The following is a 23,081-nucleotide window of genomic DNA, read 5'->3' as shown; positions in this document are numbered from 1 at the left end:
CATTAAAAGAAGAAATATTTTTCAGGTGAAGAAAGTGGGCTTGTAAGTGAAATAATCTGCTTGTATTAAAGCACCAAGCCAGCAGCACAAGCAAATACAGAACCTGGAAGTTAACTGCTGTGCTCTCTCTCCCCTATAGTAAGACAAACTTATGAATCCATCAAACCAGACATGACATTAATATACCTACTCAAATGGACAAGCTTCACAACAGAGTGAAATATCTGGGCAGTATTCCAACTGTGTCTGGAGCTCACCACCCCTCAAGCACTCTGGGGAAACCTGTGTAAACATGTAATAAAACTGGAGACTCCAAACTGGATCAAGGCAGATGTGGCTCCCTGGAAACAGAATGATGACCAGCAGCAAAACCTGAAAACTGCTGGCTTGCACTTTGGAGATGAGGGGAAAAGGGCTCCTTCATTTTAACAGCAATCCTTGGCTTGGATATTTAAGGATCCCAAACAAGCCATTCTCCCCTTCAAAAAGCAAGGAGTAAAACTTCAACGCAGGAGGGGTTACTGAATGCCATGAGCAGCACCAGGAGTTAATCCTTACCTCCCTGCTGGCAGCAAGAACAGAAGGCTGGGATCCAGGAGGGAGGATTCTTCGGGGAGCTCCTACAGGCAGGTTTTGCCCCTGGGGAAGCTGGATGGACTGTGGCAGAAGCAGGGGCTGCTGGCCAGAGCCGTAGCGGGGCAGAGGCAGCTGGGAGCCAGGCACAGGCATTGTCAGCTGTGTGACAAGGACATGTAGTTACCTTAAAGGCAGTAACAGTCTCGTGTTTGACATGCTGCCTCCCAATACCCTGAAAGCACAGCCTTGCCAAAAGGAAGCTCCCAAACAGTGCAGTCTGGCACGGAATAAATGCAAATGACTGTAACAGAGGGACTTTCACACTGAAATGGACGTTCTGGCAGTGCTGCCAACACTCTTATCAGCAGGGTTTTTAACATGCCATCAAGTTAACCTAACTGCCCGTGGATGGGGGCTGTTCTCCATTCCTAGAGCCCAGTTTTCCAGTCTTCCTCACGGTCACTTCATGGGTCTGTTTTCCCTTCATACAATGGCAGTGTCAGTGCAGTGTCAGGTGCTTTGTTTTCACCTTTGAAAATCTCCTACACTCTCCAGAACATTCTGAGGACTGGACCTCCAGAGAAAGCGATGGGGACCTCAGTTCCATGTTTCACAGTGAGCTTCAAACCAATGATGGACATAATTAAGAGCAATTACAAAAAAATACTGTAGCTCGGGGCTGAGGCACCTCCTGTTCCCTCTGATTTTCTCACAATTGCTGGATTTGGGAGGTTCTATCAACACTTCAGAATAAATAAATAAACCAATCTAAGGCTGGCAAAAGAAACCAAGTTACTCGCTTATGATGGATAAAGCATTTCTTCAAATATTTTGTTTGCCAGTGTTTTCTGTATTTTCCTCACCTAAGTTACTTTCAGGATTAACTCTTTACGTCAGTCACAACATAAAAATCCCTCTGAAACAAAAAATAAACCTTAACAAGTTGCACAAGATAAACGTAAGATGAGTTTAATAAAATTATCAAATTTCTCCAGAGAATCAGAGCACATGCCCACAAACACAGCTATGGTCACAGTAGAATTCAATGTTTTTATGTGAACCATGCTTTATTAAAACATTTTCACACATTGAAATTCCTGTTAGGATTCTGCCAAACAGATCAGCTGAAGCTGTAAATAAGACTTGGACGACAAATGAACTGAGAAGACGGATGAGCCTTTAATACAAGTTCCTAGTTGCCCTGGAAGCTGAGGTGATGGGAGAGATGACTGGGATTTGGCTCTCAGAAGAGGTGCTTTTAGGACAACCATTGCGTCATGGCCTCCTATGCATGCAGCACTGGAAGGTCTGACTTCCAAGTGACAAAATGACGTCTCAGCAGGGACAGACAAGGTATGAGCAACCATCTCATTAAATAAGGTGCTGCATATGTGAAACCATGGTTCACAGAACAGTGTCTCGGGGAAATCTTCCGCCTCTTTACAAAGAGTTTAGTTCACACAGACATGTTACAACCCATCCTCAGAAACAAGTGGCTGTGAATTAGCCTGGACCAAAGGAGTGGCTCGCCAGTCCTGCTCCTAACCTGTGTGAGCTGAGAGTCCATCATCTGGGAGGCTCCCATACCAGCCTGGTTTATTTGCCCCTCATAAACCAGTGCCTGGCTTCCGTTCATGGGCTGATAGGGGGACCCAGACTGGGTTTTCACCACCTCCAAGGGCTGCATGCCTGGGAAGGCGGAATATGGAGGCTTCAGAGCAGTGCCTCCTGTCAGGACCATGGTGCTGGGCTGGGACAGACTGGGGTGCATGTACACCTGAGACCTGCAGGAAAAAAACATGCTTCAGTCATGATGCACAAAACCTTTGGAGACTGTACAAGCACACCCTGCCAAACCGTATCTGGCCTGCCATCAGTTGTCAGACAACTAAACTGACAGTTTAGAAATAAGCTGGGATGCCACTTTCCATTTTAGTTACCAGGATTTTTTGCTTCCACTCTTAAGCTTTTACAACCATGTACTTGTGTTGCCAGAATATTCAACACAACAACATAGTAGTTGTGTAGTATCTAATATTTATGTTTCAACATCCCACTTAACAACCTTTGTATTAGCAGTTAAGGGAGGATTCAGGTCTGCAGCAGTTTTGCAAAGCAGGAAAAAATCAGAAGTTAAAGATTCCAACAGCTCTAGCACATAAGAAGGGTTTTTTTTAAACCTCAGTGTTCAGGCTTTAGTACTAATTCAGATTGTTCACTTTCATGCTCCCTACACTGGCACTGTTACTAGGAAACAGCATTTGAATACAGGGAAAAGGGAAGATGAGTGTGGGGTATCTGACCAATGTACACAGACATCAGGAACATAAGAGAGAAAACCACAAGGAAAGGAAAACAGGAAGCAGTTACCTGAAGGGCTGTATGGAGCTGTACATCTCCTGGGACTGGGAAACAGGCAGACCACCCCTCAGTCCAAGCTGAGCTTGGGCCTGTAAGGATGTGTGCAGGGAAATGGGAATCTGTTGAGCAGCAGCAGCCTGCAGAAGAAATTAATATGACTGAGAGGTACAAGAGGAGCCAGAAACTCTTCAGGGCTGTTCAAAACCCATCAGTTTCCTGCATGAGTCAAATCTGCAGTGACAATTACCTACACTGGGCCTTTACCCAGCCCTGCATCATTCCCCAGAACAGCAGCACTGCCAGGGAAGACACTGCACAGGCACCCCGAGGTTGATGCCTGCAAGAGGCATTTGATGGACATGAGGGAACCAACATGCTCTTCACACAGAGCAGGTAGTGACAATCCCAGCTCTCACCTGCCTGTACTCTACCTTGAAAGAGCTCTCCCCAGCCCTATCAACACTCAGTTTACTAGTCAAGTTACTCATTATTATTGACTGGCTGGGGAATTCACTGAAAGTCACTTCATCTCACACAGGCCTCAGCATCTGCTTCAGTTAAAATCAGTCCAAGGGCACTGGTACAGAAGGGGAAGAACTCCTCAATTCCCTCCCTTCAGTTCCACTAATCTCTGAAACCCCCTGGGAAGCAGCATTCAAGGAACCTAAAGGAAGCCACATCTAATTTCCTTTGGGCTATGAAAGTGAAAAATTACTCCTTGTTTCTCTTAAGTGCCACCATGAAGAATCCTTGAAATTTGCAAGCTGTACTGCTCCCTTACCTGTTGGTAGCTTTGCTGCTGAGGTATTGTCTGAGGGACCAGGCGGGGCTGACTTGCAAACACATGGCCATCCAGATACAGGGGTGGAATATGGTTACCTGGACATCAGAAAAGGCAGACTGTAAATTCAAGGTACAGGACAGATGTAGGCACAGTAGACTGCATAGATCTGCAGGTCAAGACTATTTCCCACCTCTCAGCAAGTTAACACAAACATAGTACCCATTCAGAAGAGCCTGTAAAGCTCCTAAATCCATACAACAACATCAGCAGTAGCAGAATTGCTGAGAATTAATCATACCTTCCTGTCAGAGGCTAAATGTAAACCCAGGTTTCCCACCTCCACAAAAGAGTCAGACACTAGCAGCTCAGAAGCTGGTAACCTGTACTCTGAACTAAATGCCAGAAATCTGCTCTGCAATCATCTCATCTCTGCAGCTAAGACAGACAGAAGAGCAAACACAGCGTTTAAGGCCTTGACACATGAGATCTAAATGCCATATTCACCCCAAGAGTGGCACCAATCAGTAACTGCTGTGCCACTCCTGTGCTTTTGTGCAGACATGAACCACAGGATTAAGCAGCAAGATTAGGGTGGGTGAGGAAGGAAATCACCTGACTTGGAACAATCTGTTTACCAAGTGAAAGCTAATAACAGAGTCACTACACATTTCACTCTGTTCTTGAAGTGAGACATGAGAAAGACAGTGCATACATGAGAAGCCCTTTGGGACCCAGGAGTCATCCCATGGAGAGAATCCCAGTACATTTTCTCTTTCCAGATGCTCTCCCGAATTATAATTACACACACTAACATTGACTGAGTTAAGCTTTAACTAAAAGACAGCAACACCTTCCCCTCTCCCAGAGTTCTGTGAGCTATAAGCCAGTTGCTGTTTTGCTAAAAGCAAAAGGTGCTCAGAACCTGTGGCTTCAAAGGCAAAACAAGCAGAGGAATGGCTGACAATGATATTGGGACTGTTGAAGCCTCTCAGCCATAGGTCTCTTTCCTTCTATTCTACTGGGCACACAGTAAAGGGTAAGCAAGATCTACTGAGACATCAGAGACTTGCTACTACACAGGGAAAGCTGTCTTTTTATTAAGCTTTCACCAGTCACATTCTTCTAAGTGGGGAGACAGTCCCCCTTTCTGCCTTGTATGAGTTGTTAAGGATCTGTCAAACACCAGCCAGCCATCTACTCTACACAGAAGCTCTTCTCACCATGCTCTCATCTAGAAGAACCAGAGGATGACTCCCAAAAAAACAATCAGACAATGCAAAAGCTGCTGCAGTTTGCAGGTACCTGGAATAGATGCAGAAGGTGCTACAGACGCCACAGGCATAGGAGGCATAGAAACTCCACCAAAAGAGCTGTAGCTGACACCATTGGAAGCTCCAACACTGGAAGGAGGCTGGATGCCTGAGCCTGCACCTCCTGGAGAGTTCTGTTCTGGTAAACTCGGAGAGTTTTCCCAAGCTTTACGAGCAGACTCCATCTATGGAAACAAAGGACAATAACTACAGACAGTTCAAATGGGGAGGACATTACCAAAGCCTACAGCTGCTCATCTGTGTCCTATGAGCTCAAATTCCCTGCACTCTAGGCATAGTGAAAAGCTGACAGGTCTGAGGTCAGGCGGTTCTACAACAATTTCTAATGGACAAGAATCCTTCACAAATACTCAAATCCCTTGGTGTTTGCCGAGTTTCTCAGGCTTGGGATGGAGGTGGGTTTTGGTTTGGTTTATTTGGTTTTGTTGTTGCTCTTGTTTGTATGCTTGGGTGGGTTTTGCTCAGTTTTTCCCTCTCTTTACACCAGCAGGCTTCCCAGGATCCCTGAGCAGTCACCTTCCTCAGTACTGAAATAGGAAAGCTCTGTTGCACTCGATTCTACAACTGGCAAAGACTTCCTGTGTTCACGACTTAAAACACACACCCCTGCATTCATGCTGAACAGCACATATGCACAACTTCTACAAAAGCTAATTAAAATTTAGCAATACCTAACAGAATACTCTGGGAAAGATCTCCCCACAGAGATGTGGTATCCACACACCTTTAGCTTCCTTACCTTAAGAGTAAGGTCTGCAGTGGGGAAGGACATGGGGTTCAGGCCGATGCAGCGCTGGAGGTGATGATCCCTTCGCAGGATGGGAATGGACTGTGTTAACCCTGCCTGAGGGGAGAGTCAGAAAAGGTGAATATTTGTGAACTCTTAGGAGAATGGTATGAGCCACCAAGGCTGACAGAGCTCCAGCAAGTGCACATCAAAGAATTCAGTCCCTGATGGTACTGCAGGAGCCAAGTACCATGTTCATCTAGGGTTCATTCTGCTCTTGCAATAAAGGAAGCTTTGATTATGTGCAAAGACACCCCTCTATGCTGAACTATACCAGCTTCCACTTAATCATCAGTTTGATCCAATAACTTCCATTTGCAAAGAGTTCTCCTTCCTGTCCCATATATAGAAACTACTTAAGTTTCACACAAAACCTGTTTCTGAAAAAAAACACCCTATAAGACAAATCTCCAAAATCAAAACCAGACAGCCTACAAACTTGAAGACATTTCAAAAGCAGCTTTGTGTGTGTCTCACATTGCTGTCTACAGCTGAGCTACCAGCTGGGCTTTCAGTGTGCTCACTCTTTCACAGAGAATAATGAGATGGCTGGAATAAGCTGGGAAACCTCTAAAAAGGCCTGACCACCATGTTACAGTTCTCTGCCTTGCTGTGACAGGTGAAACCTTCTGAGGAAGCTGGGCAGTCTGGGTCTAAATATGTCACCATCTGGACCATAGCCATGTCCAACACTTGTGTGTCTCAGGGGAAGAGCCTGGCCATCTCAGAGATGGCTTTACACAGGTCACAATGACAATGAACTTGCTCTCTACATCACTTCTGAGTTTGTCACACTCATTTTACCACAGTATCTTGAGATTTCCATTTTGGATTTCAGTGACATGTGCTGCCTAAGCATGAAATATCAAGTCAGATGCAAATATGCCTGCTCTCTTTGGAAGTATTTGAGGTTTACCTAAGGAGTATCTCCAATGAATCAATGTCAAAAGAAAAAAAAATACTTACATTACTGGCCAAGGCATCCTGCAATTTGGTGACAGGGTTAGCTGCAGTGCCAGAGGCAGAACCAGGAGGCAAGCTGAAGTCGGAGTCCTGAAAAAGCAAAACACATAAAATTTAAATCCAGGTCCATGGGCCACCCCTCTGCTTTTCATGGTTAGTGACTCTAGCCTGAATTATGACACTACAAACTAAAGACTGATCTCCAGTAAGCCTTGCTGGAAACAGAAAACACTTCTCAGCCCTCAGCAGCAGGCAACCCCCAGAGGCACACAAAAGCTTGGCCATGATTTTGTCCCTCACCTCTGTTACCACCCCAGCTGGTCCTTGGGACAGTATTTCCAAGTGGATACTAAATGTTTGCCAGGACATCCTGAGTACCTGGTCTGTGTCAGTAATGAAATCTAAGGCAAACCTACAGCTTGAAGCTTCCTCTAAATAATCCTTCTTCCTCAAACTACTTTTAATGCCTCAAAAGATCAAATCACCAAGAAGATAAAATTAAATTCAATCCTCACTTTAGGATTTACTCCAAATTCAATGGGTGGCACAGGAAGTACAGAATCCACGTGAATTTCCACCCCATTAACAGGGGGAATATTCCCTTCCAGCCGTTCCGTTCCCTCCGAACCCTTTCTGTTTTTCAGGGAGCGTTCGTTGCCGATTGGTCCGGGCTTGTGTTCCTTGTTCTGTCCTGAGCCTTGGTCTGAATCCTTAACAGGAAAGCAGAGAGGCTGAGACACAAAGACCGAATAACCCAACCTCAAGCCTTAAAAATGCTATCAAGAACAACACAACCACTTCACAACGTCTCTCACTCTGTGCTCTGGCTTGGCTGCGAATCCAGATTACCTTTTTATCAGTTTGCTTCTGCACTTGCTCCTTCTGGCAGTCAGGCTTTGAGTCCACCAGGCCAGCCCCATTCATCTCCTCTGGTTTGAGGGTGCCATATGGAGAACTGCGCTGAGAGGAGGTCGCGGAGGATTCCCGAGACTCCGCGCTCAAGTCAATGCCACTATCCCCCTGGCTGCCTTTAAATCCCTGCTATGCAAAGCACGAAATGTGTTAAAGCCCCGGACTCCGACCCAGCACCACCGAGGAAAAAACATCCCAGAAAACAGCAAGACCACGTCCCTTTTTCAAATCACCATCCTGGTTAACTGCAAAGGAGTTGGGCCTGACCTGCAGCACCCCTTGGCTGCTCCTTCAGCCCTACACAGCCCTGAGACAGGAGAACTGATGCACCAACCAGACCATGGCTTCAGAGTAAGGAAATGTGTCTCACAGAACAACTAGGCTAAGATTGCCAAACTCACTTCACATGGAACCCAAACCAAATTTGAACTCTTGGTGTCCAGAGATTAACTGTTCAGGAACTCCTCTGCCTTCCCTGTGTTTAGGCTACAGGCTGCCCACATGCACAAGGCACAAACAGCACCTAAGGGATTCCACCCTCCTCAACCAGAGTGTGCACCCAGTGATGAGCATAACCCTGCAATAGCTCTATCACACAGTTACTCCAGATTTATACCCACACACAATACCAACCACTGCTTGGTTCTTTAGGTCAAGATTTGAACAAAGTCAAGCTCAAATTAAAACTGCAAAGAGTTTAAAATGGCACAAGCAGAGCTGAGAGTCACTAAGCACAGATGGAGCAATGAGAAGCATAAAAGCCATCTGCATTAATACTTTATACATACAATACCTTGAAGAGCACCTTAGGAGCCACTTACCTCGGTGCTGGACTCAGTACCATTAAAGGTATTTACAGGCTTGCTCCAGGAATCACTGCCAGGAGACTGAACAGAAAGTGCTGGAAGAGAATGGAGGGCAGGGTTCAGCTGCTTGAAACACAGCTATGAGCACACCCTGTACATATTACCCCATCAACCTTCCATTTCTAGACATGAGAAAGAGTATTTTCACCACCTCAGAATATTAAGTGTTGCCGAGACATCTGAGACATGATGCAGCAGAGAACACAGGGTATGAGGAGTGAGAGTAGAGAACAGGGAGATTTCTTAGGCAACGTAACAACAAGAGAAAGACAGGTCAGAGAGAAACAAGGGAGGCACTAGCTGTTCAGGACTACAGATGAGAAAATGAAGGAAAGCAAAATAAGAAAAAGTCTCAAGTAGATCCAGCCCAAGCAGCTATAAAACACTGTATAGTAGGATCTTGATGTGAAACAAAGACCCAAGAAGCAGATTAGGAGACTGACATGGCCAGCAACAGGAGCAGGATGGCTGAACAGTAGAGCTTAGAACCTAAGAGCTTAGAGGCTACTCCACATGTCTGCCAGCTCCCCTCCCACTCCCAGCATCAGCCAGGAGAGGGTTGCCTGCTCTGAACCACGGACCCCATCCTTGCTGCACATCCCAGAGGACTCCAGCTCTGTGAAACCCTTTGGAACAAACAGACTCAAGCCTACCTGGGCTGTTGCTCTCCCAGATCTCTGTGCCCAGGCTGTTTCCAGACACTGTTACATCACCCTGCTCCAAGCACAGGCTGTTCTGCTTCTTAGCAAACCGTGGTGGAATGCGCGACTGAAGGACGCGGGCCTTGGCTGGTGCCTGTGACAGGAAAGGCACAGGTGTCAGGCTGGGAGGTTCCCCCAGTCTAACAAGACTGGAGAGAGCTGCTTTTTGCAGTGTGAGGTTTTCTTCTGGCAACAACACAGTCAGAGTGCAAAGTCCTGCACTGCTCCTGCTGCCCAATATCCCACCAACTACAGCCAGCAGCTGGCTTAGAGAGCCAAGCTGCTTTGGATGCAGACCACTCTAGAAACCTAACTCCCAATTAGCAATTCTGCTGCAAGCCAAGAATAGTCAGAGATCAAACTCTCCTTTTCAGACCAGTGGCCGTAAATACATTTCTGGGGCCCAATACAGGATCTGTACTGCTTTGGCACTGTCAACTGTACGTTTTTCTGTTCATACAAACACTTTCTGGGGCCCTGTTTCTCTGACTGCAATCCAAACCATGGAACAGGTCCAACTTTTCTGCCTCCCATTCCTCACCTGAGCAGCCTGTTCCTTCTTCCTTCGCTCCTCTTCCAGCAAACGACGCTGTTTTTTGGTAAGAACCTCAATGAAGCCTTCCCCTGCCATGGAACCAACTTCATTCAGAGATCAAACTCTCCTTTTCAGACCAATGGCCCTAAATATGTTTCTGGGGCCCAGTACAGTATCTGTACTGCTCTGGCACTGTCAACTGTACGTTTTTCTGTTCATACAAACACTTTCTGGGGCCCTGTTTCTCTGACTGCAATCCAAACCATGGAACAGGTTCAACTTTTCTGCCTCCCATTCCTCACCTGAGCAGCCTGTTCCTTCTTCCTTCGCTCCTCTTCCAGCAAACGACGCTGCTTTTTGGTAAGAACCTCAATGAAGCCTTCCCCTGCCATGGAACCAACTTCATTCTCTTCTGCTGTGTTTGACACCCGATTGTCAATGATGGTACCTGAACAAAGCACACAGAGAACACAGTGCACATGTGTGTGCATATAAAGCTTTGTAATTGCAATAATTTAAACAGTGCAGTCCAAAGAGGATCCACGCCACACTAAGTTCACCTAGCAACATAGCAGCTACCTTTAGAAAGCAAAATACTGTAGGTCTGCTGACATCTACCAGCCACTTTATCTCTCAGGACTTTGCTGTCTCCTCTGCTTCAAGATGAGCACACTTCAGCTAGAGGAGCTGTGTGATAACTCAGGTAATTCTCTTTTCAGAGATATTAATTTCTTGCTTCTTTGCCATTAGCTCAGCCTCAACTTCCCCACTCTGGATGCTCCCTCAACTTCCTTTACACAAGATAAATTTCAAGCCTAAAATACTTTAGCATCTTACAGAGAAATACAGCAATATTCTCCCTAAACACAAACTTTCTACAGAAGAAACATTAGAGACACTGCCAGATCAGGCTGAGAAGTTTGCGTTTAAAATTTAACAACAATTTTACCTTTCATTTTTGTGTTTAGATACACAAGAATTTTCTTGTTTCTTTAAATAAATGGGAAAAAAGTCCCTAACCTGATATTAAAAATTACACTGGATTGAATCAGTCTGGCTTTAATCAGTCAGCCATATGTTATCCTCTTAAAGAAACAAATGAATCAAGATACTCACTTCCATAACTCAGTTCAAACTGTGACAAGGCCTCTCCCTTCTCACTTGCTCTTTGTGCAGTGGATTTGTGCTCCTTCTCTGGCTTTTTACCTGGCCCCTCAGCACTCTCTGAGTTCACATGGGAGGCCCTATCCAAGCTATAAATGGAGTGGCTGCTCCCACCACTGGTGTTGCCAAGGCCTCCTCCTTCTTCTGGAGACCTACACAGAAAGAAGGGAAAGGATTTAGTTTTGTCAGTAGAATGCAAATAGGAGTGACAAGAAGAAAATGCACAGGGTGTATGTCCACTCCTTCAACATCTGCATGTACCACAGATGAGAAAACAACCTTACCTTTTGCTCTTTATCAGGGTCCCGTTCTGCTGGCTCTCGTATCTGGAAGCTGCTCCCACACCAGTCCTGACAGACTGCTCTGCAAACCCTGCTGACTCAGCCTTGCGGCTCTGCCTGTCCACCAGCGGCCTCTGGCTTGAGAAGCTCCTCTTTGCCAGTTCCCGCTTCTCTCCCAAGCTCCCAGTGCCAAGGCCACCTTCCAGCTGACCCTCACTCTCTGGAGCTCCATCTCTTCTCTCCCGCCGCTCGCTGAAGTCACTGCTCTCAGACGCTGTTTCCCATTCCTCATTGGCATGGTCTGAAGAGTTTTGGTAGGACAGCTCAGGAGAGCGTCTGCCCGACATGCTGCTCTTCTCTGCAGTGCCCAGTTTGGGCCTGCCTGGCCACTGGCTGGGCAGCAGATTATTGCCTCCCTCCTCGGGGTTCCACTGCCCGACTGATTCCCTCTCCTGCCTGAGGCGCCTGAACCGTGGGGGCTTGTCCTGGCGGGGAGGACGCCGCCTCCTGAAGGGCCTGTTCTCTATGTTCTCCTGATCTGCTGAGTAATCCTCCTGGAAAAAGTGCCTTTTGTCATCCAGATGACTCTCATCAAAAACCCGGCTGGAGAAGGAATCCGTGTGTTTGTAAGAATCCTGAATGTAGTCCCTGTCAGACTGCTGCCTGCTCCCAAAAGTGTCTGATGGAGACGTGTGGCTGTACTCTTGCCACCCTCCTCCCCCACTCCTGCCTTGCCACTGGGTGGGCTCCTTACCCATGAACCCCCTTCGCCCATAGCCAGAGTTGCTCAGTCTTGGTGGCAGTGATCTCCCAAAAGCTCTTGGAGCCCTCATCTTAGGATCCAGGCTATTGTGATCATCTGAATAGATTTTGTTGGACCTCCACGACTCTTTGAAGTCTCCCTTTTTCAAATCACTGTCCTCCCTGTCCAGCACAGATCCTTCATTGCTGTTCTCAGAGCCCCTCTGCCGGCGACGCTTGGGGAGCTCCTCATACTCTGACCCTTCACTGTGTGTCTCGCTGGCAATCCGGCGCCTTGGTTTGCCTCTGGGGAAGTCCTCTGGCTGGTTGAACTCCCGGAGCCCTCGGCCCCGGCTGCTCCTCTGGTTGTTGTTGTAGACCCCCCTGCTGCTCACAACCGTGCCTCGGCCTCTGAAGGTGAACTCTCTGAAGCCTCTCCCTCGCCCACGCCCTTGACCTCTCCCACCGAAGGCTTGCTCCTCATCAATGAAGATCCAGTTGTTTCTTTTTGTGGGAGGGAGTTCACTGCTCTCTCTGGACAGTTTGTTCTCCCAGGTTCTTTCTGGCTTCTCTTCTTCCTCCTCCTCCTCTTCTTCCTCTTGAGACTTCTCTGCCTCTCGTGCAAGGCTGGTTTGGGAAGAACCTTTGTCATCCAGCAGGTAACGTGTGGAGTTCAGCAAGGCAGCAGAGTCATCTGACTCATTTTCTACCTTCTGAACAGCTGCCTTCTCCTTCAGCGGGCGTGAGCTGTCCTCTCCCTCCAGTTTAACCTTCTCCATCTCCTTCTCCTTCTCTTCCACCTTGAGGGCTTTCAGGACCGGTTTTTTAATGGGGCCTGACCGCCGTGTCCTCCCCATTTGCTCCTGGGGCTGCCCACTGGTGTTGCGGCTCTCAGGAGCCCACTCTGCTGTCTCTTCAGTGGCCTGCTTGGTACTGGCTCCTTCTTTCTTCCAGGGGTCTGCACTGAAGGACTGCTCATCCCGGGGTACTTCTTCAGCAACTGCTGCTGCTGTCTCCGCAGGTTTCTGATGGTGGTTGATATCCCAACCGTTATATTCAGGCTTCTTCTCTGCTTGGATAAAATCAGGCTCCAGGGGTGAACACCTCAGGTTTGCATGGCGGCTGCCAGCAGGACAGGCTTCCTGCACACTCTCCTGGTGCTGGAACAGGAGATCCTGGCCTATCCTCTGAGAAGACAGGCAGCTGTCAAAGTCTGCTTGGGCCTTCTTGTCAAAAGCATTCAAATACTCCTCCCCTCTCTCCTCAAAGAGATCTCGCTGAGTGCTCAGACTCTCCGGCCTTCCAGAAGCAGAGTAACTTTCATTCCTGAGAATGAAACAAACAAAGTAAAGTCAGGTAATGCAGAACACGGGGCATCTCCAAGGGCCCAGGCTGGATACAAGGGGTGAAAAGAAATAAACTGAGGTTTATGGCAAACCATGAGGCAATTAACCTATCAATACCAAAATGCTGGGCAGAGCTGCTGTGGCCCCAGGCTCTACTGCCTGGTTTGTTAAATCAACACATGATAAAGAAAACAGTTCCTACGATGGGCAGAAAACTTAAGAAATGAAGGGAGATTTAACCTACAATGTGGAGATCAGAAAACAAATAATTGGTTTTCGAATGTCCAAACAAAGTAGGAGACAAACTAGCAAGCATCAGAATTTTTCACTCATTGTTTTTTCTATAGGGCCCCCTCTCCCTCCAAACAGGCTCCAAGCTGGTCAGATAGAAAACTTCTGAATAACTTAGTCTGTAAACACTCAGGATTGTAAGGGTGCTCCCAGACCAGTACCTGGGCCTGTCTTTCAGGCCAGCTCTACACCTGCTTTTCAACAGATGGCTTACAGCAGCACCTCCCATCCCAGCATGCATGAGGACAGGGGAATTATGCACTCACCTGGCATGCAGCCCCTCCATGCTCATGTTGTCAGCTTGTTTCTGATGCGACAGGGAGTATCCCTTACTCTGCAGGGATGTGTAGCTGTCCTGGCCCCACACTGGCACAGGATCCAAGGGAGCAGTCTTCCTCTCAGCCTGCCCTGCCTGACAGTTCTGATCCTCAGACCGACAGCTGTTCCCACTGATGGAGTCCTGCTGAATCATGGGCTTCATAATTCCTGCTCACAACAGAGTTCATGCTATTAGCACCAGGATTTCACAGACAAGAAGAATTTAACAATCTCCTAGCTTGACTCCCCTTCCTTCTCAGGCAGCAGGCGACTGCAGCCATGGAAACCTCCCTTGTAAAGGGGAGCCTGTGCTTGGAAAATGCACAGCTGGGAAATGCACCTGGAGTCATACAGAAGATGACACAGCTCTCAGAGCCCAGCCCACACAGACACTACACAGCATCACTGGCTTGGGATCAAGCAATTCACCAAGTCCAGGGAATGATTTATACATCCTGATGTTTACATTCACACCTCTGTAGAGTAGGCCAAGATAGGAAGGTTCAAAGTGCAAACAGTTTAGGAACTACAGGGTTTCCCCATGCCATTGCCTCAAAGAAGTCTATTAAGATTTCACATGATTACAGTAACTCCCAACACTCATCCTTCTCCTCCTACAGGCAAGATCTGTGGATCTGCTACCCTTTCCTCCAAGGGGCAAGATCAGTCACATCCACTAAGGTCACAAAGCAGTCAGGGAAGGTCTCCCACTGCAGTGCAGAGAATGGATAGACACATGTCTACACGTCCTCCCTCCCAGTCTCCCACCACTTCCCATTGCAATCCCTTCTCATCCCCAGAGAAGAGATGCCAACCAGAACGCAAAGTCTGGACAGAGGTTAAGACACACAGTGAATTTCCAGATACGAACCAACTCAACAGCCAAGATAAACACTGACAACACCTCACCTGAAGGGTGAAGGGCTGAAGGGTAGAAATCCACGGGGGTGCGACTCTGGGCCACGCGAGGGTCCATGTAGGACGGCATCATCATCCAGCGGGGATCGAAGCCGAGCATCTGCGGGTGCGGCGGGTAGAACGTCCGCTGGGGATGGGAGTGGGACGGGGGAGGATAGACCTGCTGCTGCCAGTGCTGCATCTTGTACAGCTGCTCCTGCAGGGAACAGGATGGGCCATTGGACACAGCTGTGGTGCCAGGAATCACACTGATGTACTGGTCAGCCACAGGAAAACGCATGCCATCCATCAAAGGATCAATCTCTAATCAGATGGGAGGGTGGAGCAGACAGGGGCAATTCACTACCAGCTAGGAATGTGGCAGTTGTTACTCTGTCAATACCAGAGCAGCCAGGCTATCACACTACTGTGGGCCAGGCTATGTGGCCAAACACAAGGGAGCAGCTTTAAGACCACAATTTGCATCTTCTCAACACTCCCACGAATACAGGCCAACTTCCTGTCAAACGCCACTTCATAACTGGAACCAAATACTTTAGAAGATGTTGCATTTTTCAGGAAATGCATCTCTAATTTATTTAGTGTGTAGATATATTAGTTCCATCCCTGTCAACTTAACAGATTAGATAAAAAACCTAAATCACATTAAGAAAGCTATTAATATTTTACAGTGTTTCCTGGGCATCCCTCAGAGACAGGCTGGCACTTGCAGGTTGTTTCCCCATCTCCCACACAGCCAGTCCACCATCCCTCAGCTGAGGACTGTCATGATGTTAATTTGATTTGACATTTAACTTTTGCTGAAGGTCCAAAAAGAATATATATTTGAAAGGAGTTTTGTGTACAGAAGAAAGCTTTCAAACACTGAACAGCTCCAATTAACATCAAATGCATCTACTTGCTTGTCAAACGTGCCACCATATTTTTTTGCTAAACTTACAACAGTGTCAGATACTGTAACTGTTATTAAAAAAGCCAATCCCCAAATGCAGAGCAAAAGAGACACCTTTAAATCTGAATCTGACACATCATTACAGCAAGGAAGGCTCTGATAAATGAGGATTATATCTACATTACCTAGTCCTCTGGTACCTTAGAGAAAATATTTCCTTTACAATACCAATACTTTTGCACTTTATTTTTTTCATGGAGCTACCAAAGCAGCAATACAAGCCAGCCAAAACATGCACTGCCTCATACATACTAACATCACAAAGAATAAGAGGAAAATAAAATAAAACTTCATGTACTTCCACTAGTGATGATGACCTGTGGTATTATTAGCACGACAGCAAAGACAACCAATTCTTTTTGGTTTAAGAGCATCTCTTTTCAAGAGTAACATTAGGCAGCATTTGCTGCTGTACATCTGAATCATGAAAATGTCAACTGCCGAGCAATGAGCACGGGAACATCCATAAAAGAGCAATTACTGAGCAAAAGCCAATTGTAAGCTCTTCACTAAGATCTGCAGCAGCATTGATGATATCCCATTTCAAGTGGTTATTTTATGAAGAATGGCAATTAACTTTGCATTATCTGAAGCCTGAATACTCTGTCCCTTGGTTTGGCTCTGCTGCCCTACAGAGGCTCACTGCATCTGGCAGCAAAGCTGCACGGCACGTATGGCACATACAGCACTGAAAGGTCAGGCAAGAGCCAAGAAGCACAAAGCAGCTCTGCTGATGTCTCAGTGCCCCAGAAGAGTTTTCAATGCAATAAAAATGAAACATTTAAGACCAAACATTTTTATGGTGCAAAGAAAACAATGATCTCCAAGAGCCTCACAGAAAAAATAGAAGTAGGTATTAGATGAGAGCATAGCAAAGGACCAGCCCTCTGCAAAGGCAGGAGGTGGAATGAGAAGTGTGCCACTCCAGAACTCCCTCCAAGTCCAGAAGCAGTCCAGAAGCTTGCCAAACTAAGCAGTTTGCCCCTGGCAAGCAAATGGCTGCCCATATCTACAATGGTAAAGACACAGCAAGTGCTGAGTGAAATGGAAGCAGCTGAACCCCAAGGGTTTCCCCTTCCCCTGTCCTGTATATTCCGGCACTGCAGCAGTGCTGAAGAACAGCAGCTCATCTTGTGCCAAAGACTAAAAAGAGATGTTCATCAGTTTTCAGAGAACAGAACCTCCCCTGGGCCAGGCCTACACAAGCACCAAGACAGCCACTCACACACTCAGGGTTTTGGATGTGGGAACATCCGCAGCTTCTCCTGTTCATGAACATTTGCAAACCAGAGCTCTGCCACAAACCACACAGTCCTAAGAGTTTCAGTTTTCAGGAGATGCCCAGACAACCGTGCAAGACAAGTCAACATTTCTGACAGCAGTGTATTTTTCTCCCAGGCAAGTGACAAACCTGGCAAAGCCCTATCCACAACAGCTCGAGCATCACAGGGTGCAAGGAAAACTCATGTAGCCCACAGAGAGCCTTTCTACCCAATCACACAGGACATTTCCATGATCAGAAGCACTGAAAAAGGCCAGGGTAAATCCCTATTTATCTCTTCCCAGCCCAAAGACTGAGGGTGTTGAGAACTGAGCAAACACAATGGTTTACTGGGGGGGTCAGGAAATGGGTTGTGAGCCATCTACCTGCTGCTGTTGCTGCTGCTGCTGCCTCTGGAATCGTGGGGGAAGAGACTTCTGGTATTTGTTGAATTCTTGTGCTGGCGAGGGAGCTTCTCTGAGCTCCTCCTCACTGCTGCTTTGGGCTGCTGCTGCTGGAGCAGGACTCTCCTCCTCCAGATAGCCAACAGAGGCATCCTGTGTGTGAAACTCAGGGGTTGCTGCAGAGAAGAAAACAAGCCCTCAAGAGCCTGCTCATGACAGAGTTGGGAGTGCACCACCACCACACAACATACACAGCCGTGGGCATGTCCTGACTGTAATACATGGCTGAACCTTACTACAATCAGATACAGCACATCCTTTACCTTGACAGCCCTATAGAGGGTTTTGTCTATCTTATTTTAATGATAAATTCCGATATCCTCCTTTGCTATCAGCGTTCTGCTTAAGCACTGTGGAGAAAGTCCTTTTCCCCATTAGTCCTTAAACCTGGCAGCACTTTACTGGTTTTCTGATCTATGGCCATGAGCACTTAATATTATCATCCAATCATGAGAAGCCCACGAGGCCAATTCCAACAAGCCCTCTGCTAGCAGAGCTCACTGAGCACAGATAAAGGCAACTGAAGAAGTTTGCGTTTGTTTTAAAAGCTTTTTTTTATTTAACCAACCTTTGTCAACAACACAAAATACTCTGCAGAATATAAGCAGCAGCTGATCCCTCAAGGGCAGCTGAAGGACCCTCTGAACACTCCCTCCCAGGAACTCCCCCACTCCAGCTAAGAGATCAGCACAATAGCAAAAAAAGCCATTTTTACAGGGTGAGGCAGGCAGTGTTTCTGTACCTTTACGGAAAGCATGGCCATTCTCTTGTGCAGTGTTTTTCTCCGTGCTGGCAGGTCGCACATCTTCAGTCTCTGTGTGTTTCTGTGTCTCCCCACTCTTCTGAGCCAGTTTGCATTTCTGATCAAGTTGCTTGAGCTTTGCAGCACAGGCTGCCAGGCGCTCCTCCCTGGCTCGCCGCTCTTCCTCCTCCCGTCGCCTCCTGGCTCTCTCGACAGCCTCAGAGATCTCAGAGTGCACAAACTTCTGTCTCACAGGCACCTTTTCTTCTTTATCCTCGAGGGACTGCTGTCTGAGAACACTTCCCAGTGCGGGCTTCTGCCAGAGAAAAAACATTCCTCCATAAGCATGACCCAACCAGTTCCTCTATCTTGAGATGTGCATCCCATGGTGACAATATCCCCTTCTGACTCCCTCCCCTCTATCCTCAAGCACAAATTCCCCAGTTACTGGGAAGAGTTATTGATATTTGGTTCAGTAACTCCATTTTCTCACTGACAACCCCACTGTTCTGGACCAGCTTCTATTTCTTTTCCCTAGTGTAAGTTCTATGCAGATAGATTTCTCTCCAGGTGGATATAAACTAAGAATAGAGAAATTCATCAGCATCCCATTTCCAATAAAATGTCAAACTGGCCTCTTAAGGACAGTGATGGGCTTCCAGCTCACCCTCATGAGTTCAACCTACCTGGTATTCTGAGGCAGAGCTCCAGCCATTCAGCTTCCTTGGAGGTTGCTGTGAATCCTGTGCTTTCCGGACTGGCCGGGACAAGCCAACTGAATCATTCCAATTCTTTCCTTCCTCCAAGGTGTGCTTGACATCTGCACTGTCTGCGGAGCTCAGGGACAACTGCCGCTGCCTTCTGGGATCCCAGCTGTTCCTGTCACATAAACAGCTTTATTATTGCATTTGCTACTTGCTTCAAAAAGCACTTGGAGCCTAATCAAGTGGCAAAGGCAGCTGACTCTTAATAAAAAGATCACAAAAAAACACCAGAACAGTGATGTGCTTCTCTTAAGGTGCATAAGGATCAACTCCACTATTGTGCAGCAGGATAAAGGTGAGAAAAGATGAGGAAAAAAGCCTGGCAAACTGGCAGTCAGCTGCTAGACCTACACATATCCTTGAAGACCACTCAAAAACTGCCCAGTAAAATCAATGAAGTCACAGTAACAAATCAGAGGGATCAAGACTCCACATTTAGAACAAGTTTTTAAAAATCCTGGTATTGCTCACTTTTACTAAAGGTAAACTGTAGGTGCAAAAACAGCGACTTCTTACCACTTCTGTCGTCCATCTTTAAGAGTTTCTTCCTCTTCTTCATCTTCACTAAACTTTAGTTTCTCAGAATAATCCACTTCATCATGAATGCCTACAAAGGCAGCAAGGGAGAACAGATTTATGAGAGAAGAGAAATAAGTCCCTTATCCTGATAAAGCTTATGCCCCCCTTTAGCACTACATTACAGGACACACAGGCTTGGCATGAACTAATCACAAAGCCAAATGTCCAGCACTGCTATTGGAAATCACAGAATAGCTTGGGTTGGAAGAAACCTTTAATGTCATCTACCAACCTCCCTCAATGAGCAGGGACAACTTCAGCTAGATCAGGTAAGAAATTATGTGAGCAGTGTGGACACACACTAGTGAACAGCTGGACTGCTCCCAGAGGAGGAGCAGCAAACAGCCAGGGTGGGAGTGGGGGCTGCAAACAAGCGGGCAGTCCCCAGCCAGACTGTGTGCAATTGGATACTGAATGCCATGACTGAAAAAGCAGGACTAACTCTCTTTCCCAGCACCCACAGTACTATCCCTCCTGCTCTGCTTGGTGTTTTCAGATTTTAGGAGTCTTCAGATCCAGTTCCTTGAGCACAATGTGATGGAAGGATCAGAAGGATCCATTGTGTCATCATTTACACCAATTTCACAACTACACAAAGCTAGAGCATGAAGGCACTTTACCTGCCCATCCATCATCTGCATCATTGTCCAGCTCATCCAGCCCCTTCAGGTTCTCTGCATTGATGATGGTGGGCCGAGGCACTCGCTCCAGCTGCTGCCGGACTGGGCGTGTTGGGCGAGACAGGCTGAGCCTGTTCTCTTTTCTGTAGGAAAACACAGAATTGGTCAGAAACAGCAAAAAGAAAATCAAAGAATGCAGAGTTAGTTTGTAACACCAAATCAGTCCTTTTCTACTACACGCTTATATACAATGCATCCAAGTTTCTCTCCTGTGCAGCAGTTTCTTCCCCTTGTCTATCTGGTATCCACTTCCTAGAACTTATAGATCAGAGCTGCAACCCCTCCAGTCTAGGATCACACCCCAATTCCCATGTCTGCCTGCTCTTCAGACACACAATGCTCATAGTCTTGCAACATTTCAGCTGCTGTTGTAGCTGGAGAAAAGCACTGCTGCTTTGGGTAAAAAACAGGGTTCCCTTTTAATGCCTGCAGCTTCACACATGCAACTGCATCCTTGCCCCAAATTCTTGCCTAGTTTAAGGTTCATGCCACACCCTAAACCTGTCTCTCAAGTAGGAAAGTGATGGCAGCCTTACCCATCCTGGTCATTCATCTGGAATTGTCTGAAAGGTACCCGGGGCTCAAGCCGAAGCTGAGGAACGGGGAAAGACCCTCGGTCCAGCGATGCAGGGGTCTCAGACGGCTGCTGTGGACACATCTGGAATGAGGTGAAACAGAACAGCCTGGTTTTTCTCCTTGCCACAAGAAGGTTTACCCAGATTACGTTACAACATGTGCATGGTAGCTGCCCCCACACAAAGAGGAAACAAACATTTCACATCTGGCTGCCCAACAGGCCACATGCTAATGGCTCCCTCTCCAGCTCCAGAGGGAAAGGGACAACTTCTCTTTAAGCTGAGCAATGATGTGCTACACAAACTAAAAACATGTCGAGACAAGGATCCCTGAGCAAACCCTAGCAGCCAAGTGAGAGTCCAGAAAACACATCCCAGCTGCCTTCAACTCTCCCCTTATCTTAAGAACGAAGGTCATCACAAAGATGCGCAGAAAGGGTCACTCACAAAAGCAGGTAGCATGTCATGGTACGTGGGTGGCTGGTAGACGTTTCCCATGAACTGCGAGGCCCCTTTGCGGACGGGCTGAGCTGGGCGGAGAGACGGCTCCTTGGGATCGCTGGCGCTCGCTGAGGAGGGGGCCCCGTCTCCAGTGCTGGAGGTCTTGCTGCCCAGCTCAGCAGGGGAGGCGGTCAGAGATGTGGCAGAGGTGACGTTCCTCCCACCGCCCTCCCTCCAACTGGTGACATCTGGAAAGGAGGTAATAATTGTGTTAATATTTGTAAATGCAGGCAGCCACTCTGCCAGAAAGTCTCGAAACCTCAAGTACTCTGGTCAAGACCTAATTACCCCAAGGTTGTAGAAAAATATCAAAGACCAAGAAGAATTTCCAACTGTGTTTATTTTCTTAAGAGCGGAGCAGCATCAGCTGTTACTAAGTAATTGCTGCACCAGTGGGGTCCTTATTTGCCAATAAACCTGAACTCCTACCAGAGCGCTCCCCATCTCCACAGTCCTTACCCTGCAGAATTAAGGCCAATTAGATGCAAAAACGGTGAAAGAGAAGCCACATTACACCACACACTGATTTCACTGTGGCTCCCCCAGCCTGGGAAGGGGCCTGCTTTGCAACATCACACAGCAATTTTTATTAAACAGTGTAGTAGGTGACAGTCCATACTTGGCTGTCTGGACCACAGAACATCAGCACCGCATGCCAATTTGTGATCATCTGCTAAGCAGCCAGACACGTGTAAGCTCATAAAAAGATAAAAGGAAATGTAAGGATGAAGCTCTTGGTATTACAGTGAACTGGCACCCCCTGCCCAAAACAGGGTCAGTGGGGTTACTGGGCTGGGATAAGGCAGACAGACACAATCCTGCACTCACTCTGGGGGCGGAGGCTTGGTCCTGGCCCATACGACGGATCTAAGGCGCCCTTTTCTTTGCCAACCTTGTCCTGCTCGCCAGCTGCTTTCAGCGTCGGAAATTCCTCGGGAGAGAAGGATAACAGTCGGCTTGAGGCCCTTGAACCTGTCAGACAAATAAGTGTGGGACTCAGAGATCTTTCCACTGCTTCAACTCCCTTATGAGATCAGCCTGGAAACGTGTTCCCTGGGAATCTGGGCCTCTGGCACATTTAAACCCAAATTACTATCGTACCAGCACCTCACTTCACATCCCCAACACTCTCAGACATTGTCACCAACACGACAACACGTGTCCTCACCCAGCACTCCCACACTCAGGATCTTCATTTAAATTCTCACATTCAACAAAGTCAGTGAACTTTCTCAGCTTCCAATTATTTTTGTGAAGTACAGAATTCAGACAGAGGCAGAGATATAAATTCTGCAAGCTCACTCATAAATGATACCCTGCTATCAAGTATTTGACATCTCTATTCAGACTCGTTTTGCTCAGACCTCACTCTGCCAGGGAAGTCTATTGTTAAAATTTCTGCCGATGTATCAGTGAAACACCACAGGTAAGGCCAGATGTGCTGTGCTCGCCTCCCTGCTGCAGCATTTTCATGATGCAGATCACCAGACATATCAGGCCAGGCTCATTTCTAGTCACTGGCAAATTGTCTTGCTGAGTCATCAGTCACTCCAGAACAACAGTTCACTGTCAATTCTAAAGATCTGCCAGTGACTGGAACACGAAACACAGCAATTCTCCTAAATCTGCTGGCAAGATAACACTGAATAAAAGGAAATTACAAGCATTATTGTACTATTACACATTAA

General features: G+C 47.1%; 1 protein-coding gene and 1 non-coding gene across 6 annotated transcripts in view; both read right to left on the bottom strand.

The window, feature by feature from the left end:
- Positions 1–23,081, bottom strand: part of PRRC2B (proline rich coiled-coil 2B) — a 46,823-nt gene that overhangs the window by 5,958 nt on the left and 17,784 nt on the right. For 4 of the 5 annotated variants that reach the window (XM_041475182.1, XM_041475186.1, XM_041475183.1 and 1 more), the window contains exons 6-29: positions 22,222–22,365; positions 21,340–21,581; positions 20,854–20,975; positions 20,258–20,400; positions 19,575–19,665; positions 18,981–19,173; positions 18,295–18,610; positions 17,475–17,668; positions 14,867–15,071; positions 13,906–14,125; positions 11,265–13,328; positions 10,933–11,132; positions 10,119–10,264; positions 9,234–9,375; positions 8,536–8,615; positions 7,652–7,843; positions 7,318–7,512; positions 6,806–6,892; positions 5,792–5,896; positions 5,024–5,216; positions 3,719–3,816; positions 2,947–3,074; positions 2,123–2,360; positions 559–735 (exon numbers count right to left, since the gene is read on the bottom strand). In XM_041475182.1, coding sequence (XP_041331116.1) covers positions 559–735; positions 2,123–2,360; positions 2,947–3,074; positions 3,719–3,816; positions 5,024–5,216; positions 5,792–5,896; positions 6,806–6,892; positions 7,318–7,512; positions 7,652–7,843; positions 8,536–8,615; positions 9,234–9,375; positions 10,119–10,264; positions 10,933–11,132; positions 11,265–13,328; positions 13,906–14,125; positions 14,867–15,071; positions 17,475–17,668; positions 18,295–18,610; positions 18,981–19,173; positions 19,575–19,665; positions 20,258–20,400; positions 20,854–20,975; positions 21,340–21,581; positions 22,222–22,365 — 5,915 coding nt within the window. The remainder of the gene's footprint in view (positions 1–558; positions 736–2,122; positions 2,361–2,946; positions 3,075–3,718; positions 3,817–5,023; positions 5,217–5,791; positions 5,897–6,805; positions 6,893–7,317; positions 7,513–7,651; positions 7,844–8,535; positions 8,616–9,233; positions 9,376–10,118; positions 10,265–10,932; positions 11,133–11,264; positions 13,329–13,905; positions 14,126–14,866; positions 15,072–17,474; positions 17,669–18,294; positions 18,611–18,980; positions 19,174–19,574; positions 19,666–20,257; positions 20,401–20,853; positions 20,976–21,339; positions 21,582–22,221; positions 22,366–23,081) is intronic. The other variant, XM_041475185.1, reaches the window with a different exon arrangement.
- Positions 4,706–4,786, bottom strand: LOC121357688. The gene has a single exon (XR_005955752.1). It is a non-coding gene; the product is annotated as a small nucleolar RNA SNORD62 (small nucleolar RNA).

The sequence above is a fragment of the Pyrgilauda ruficollis genome, unplaced genomic scaffold (genome assembly GCF_017590135.1).
Source record: "Pyrgilauda ruficollis isolate IOZ18807 unplaced genomic scaffold, ASM1759013v1 scaffold34, whole genome shotgun sequence".
Taxonomy (NCBI): domain Eukaryota; kingdom Metazoa; phylum Chordata; class Aves; order Passeriformes; family Passeridae; genus Pyrgilauda; species Pyrgilauda ruficollis.
This window is presented reverse-complemented; position numbering and strand designations above follow the sequence as displayed.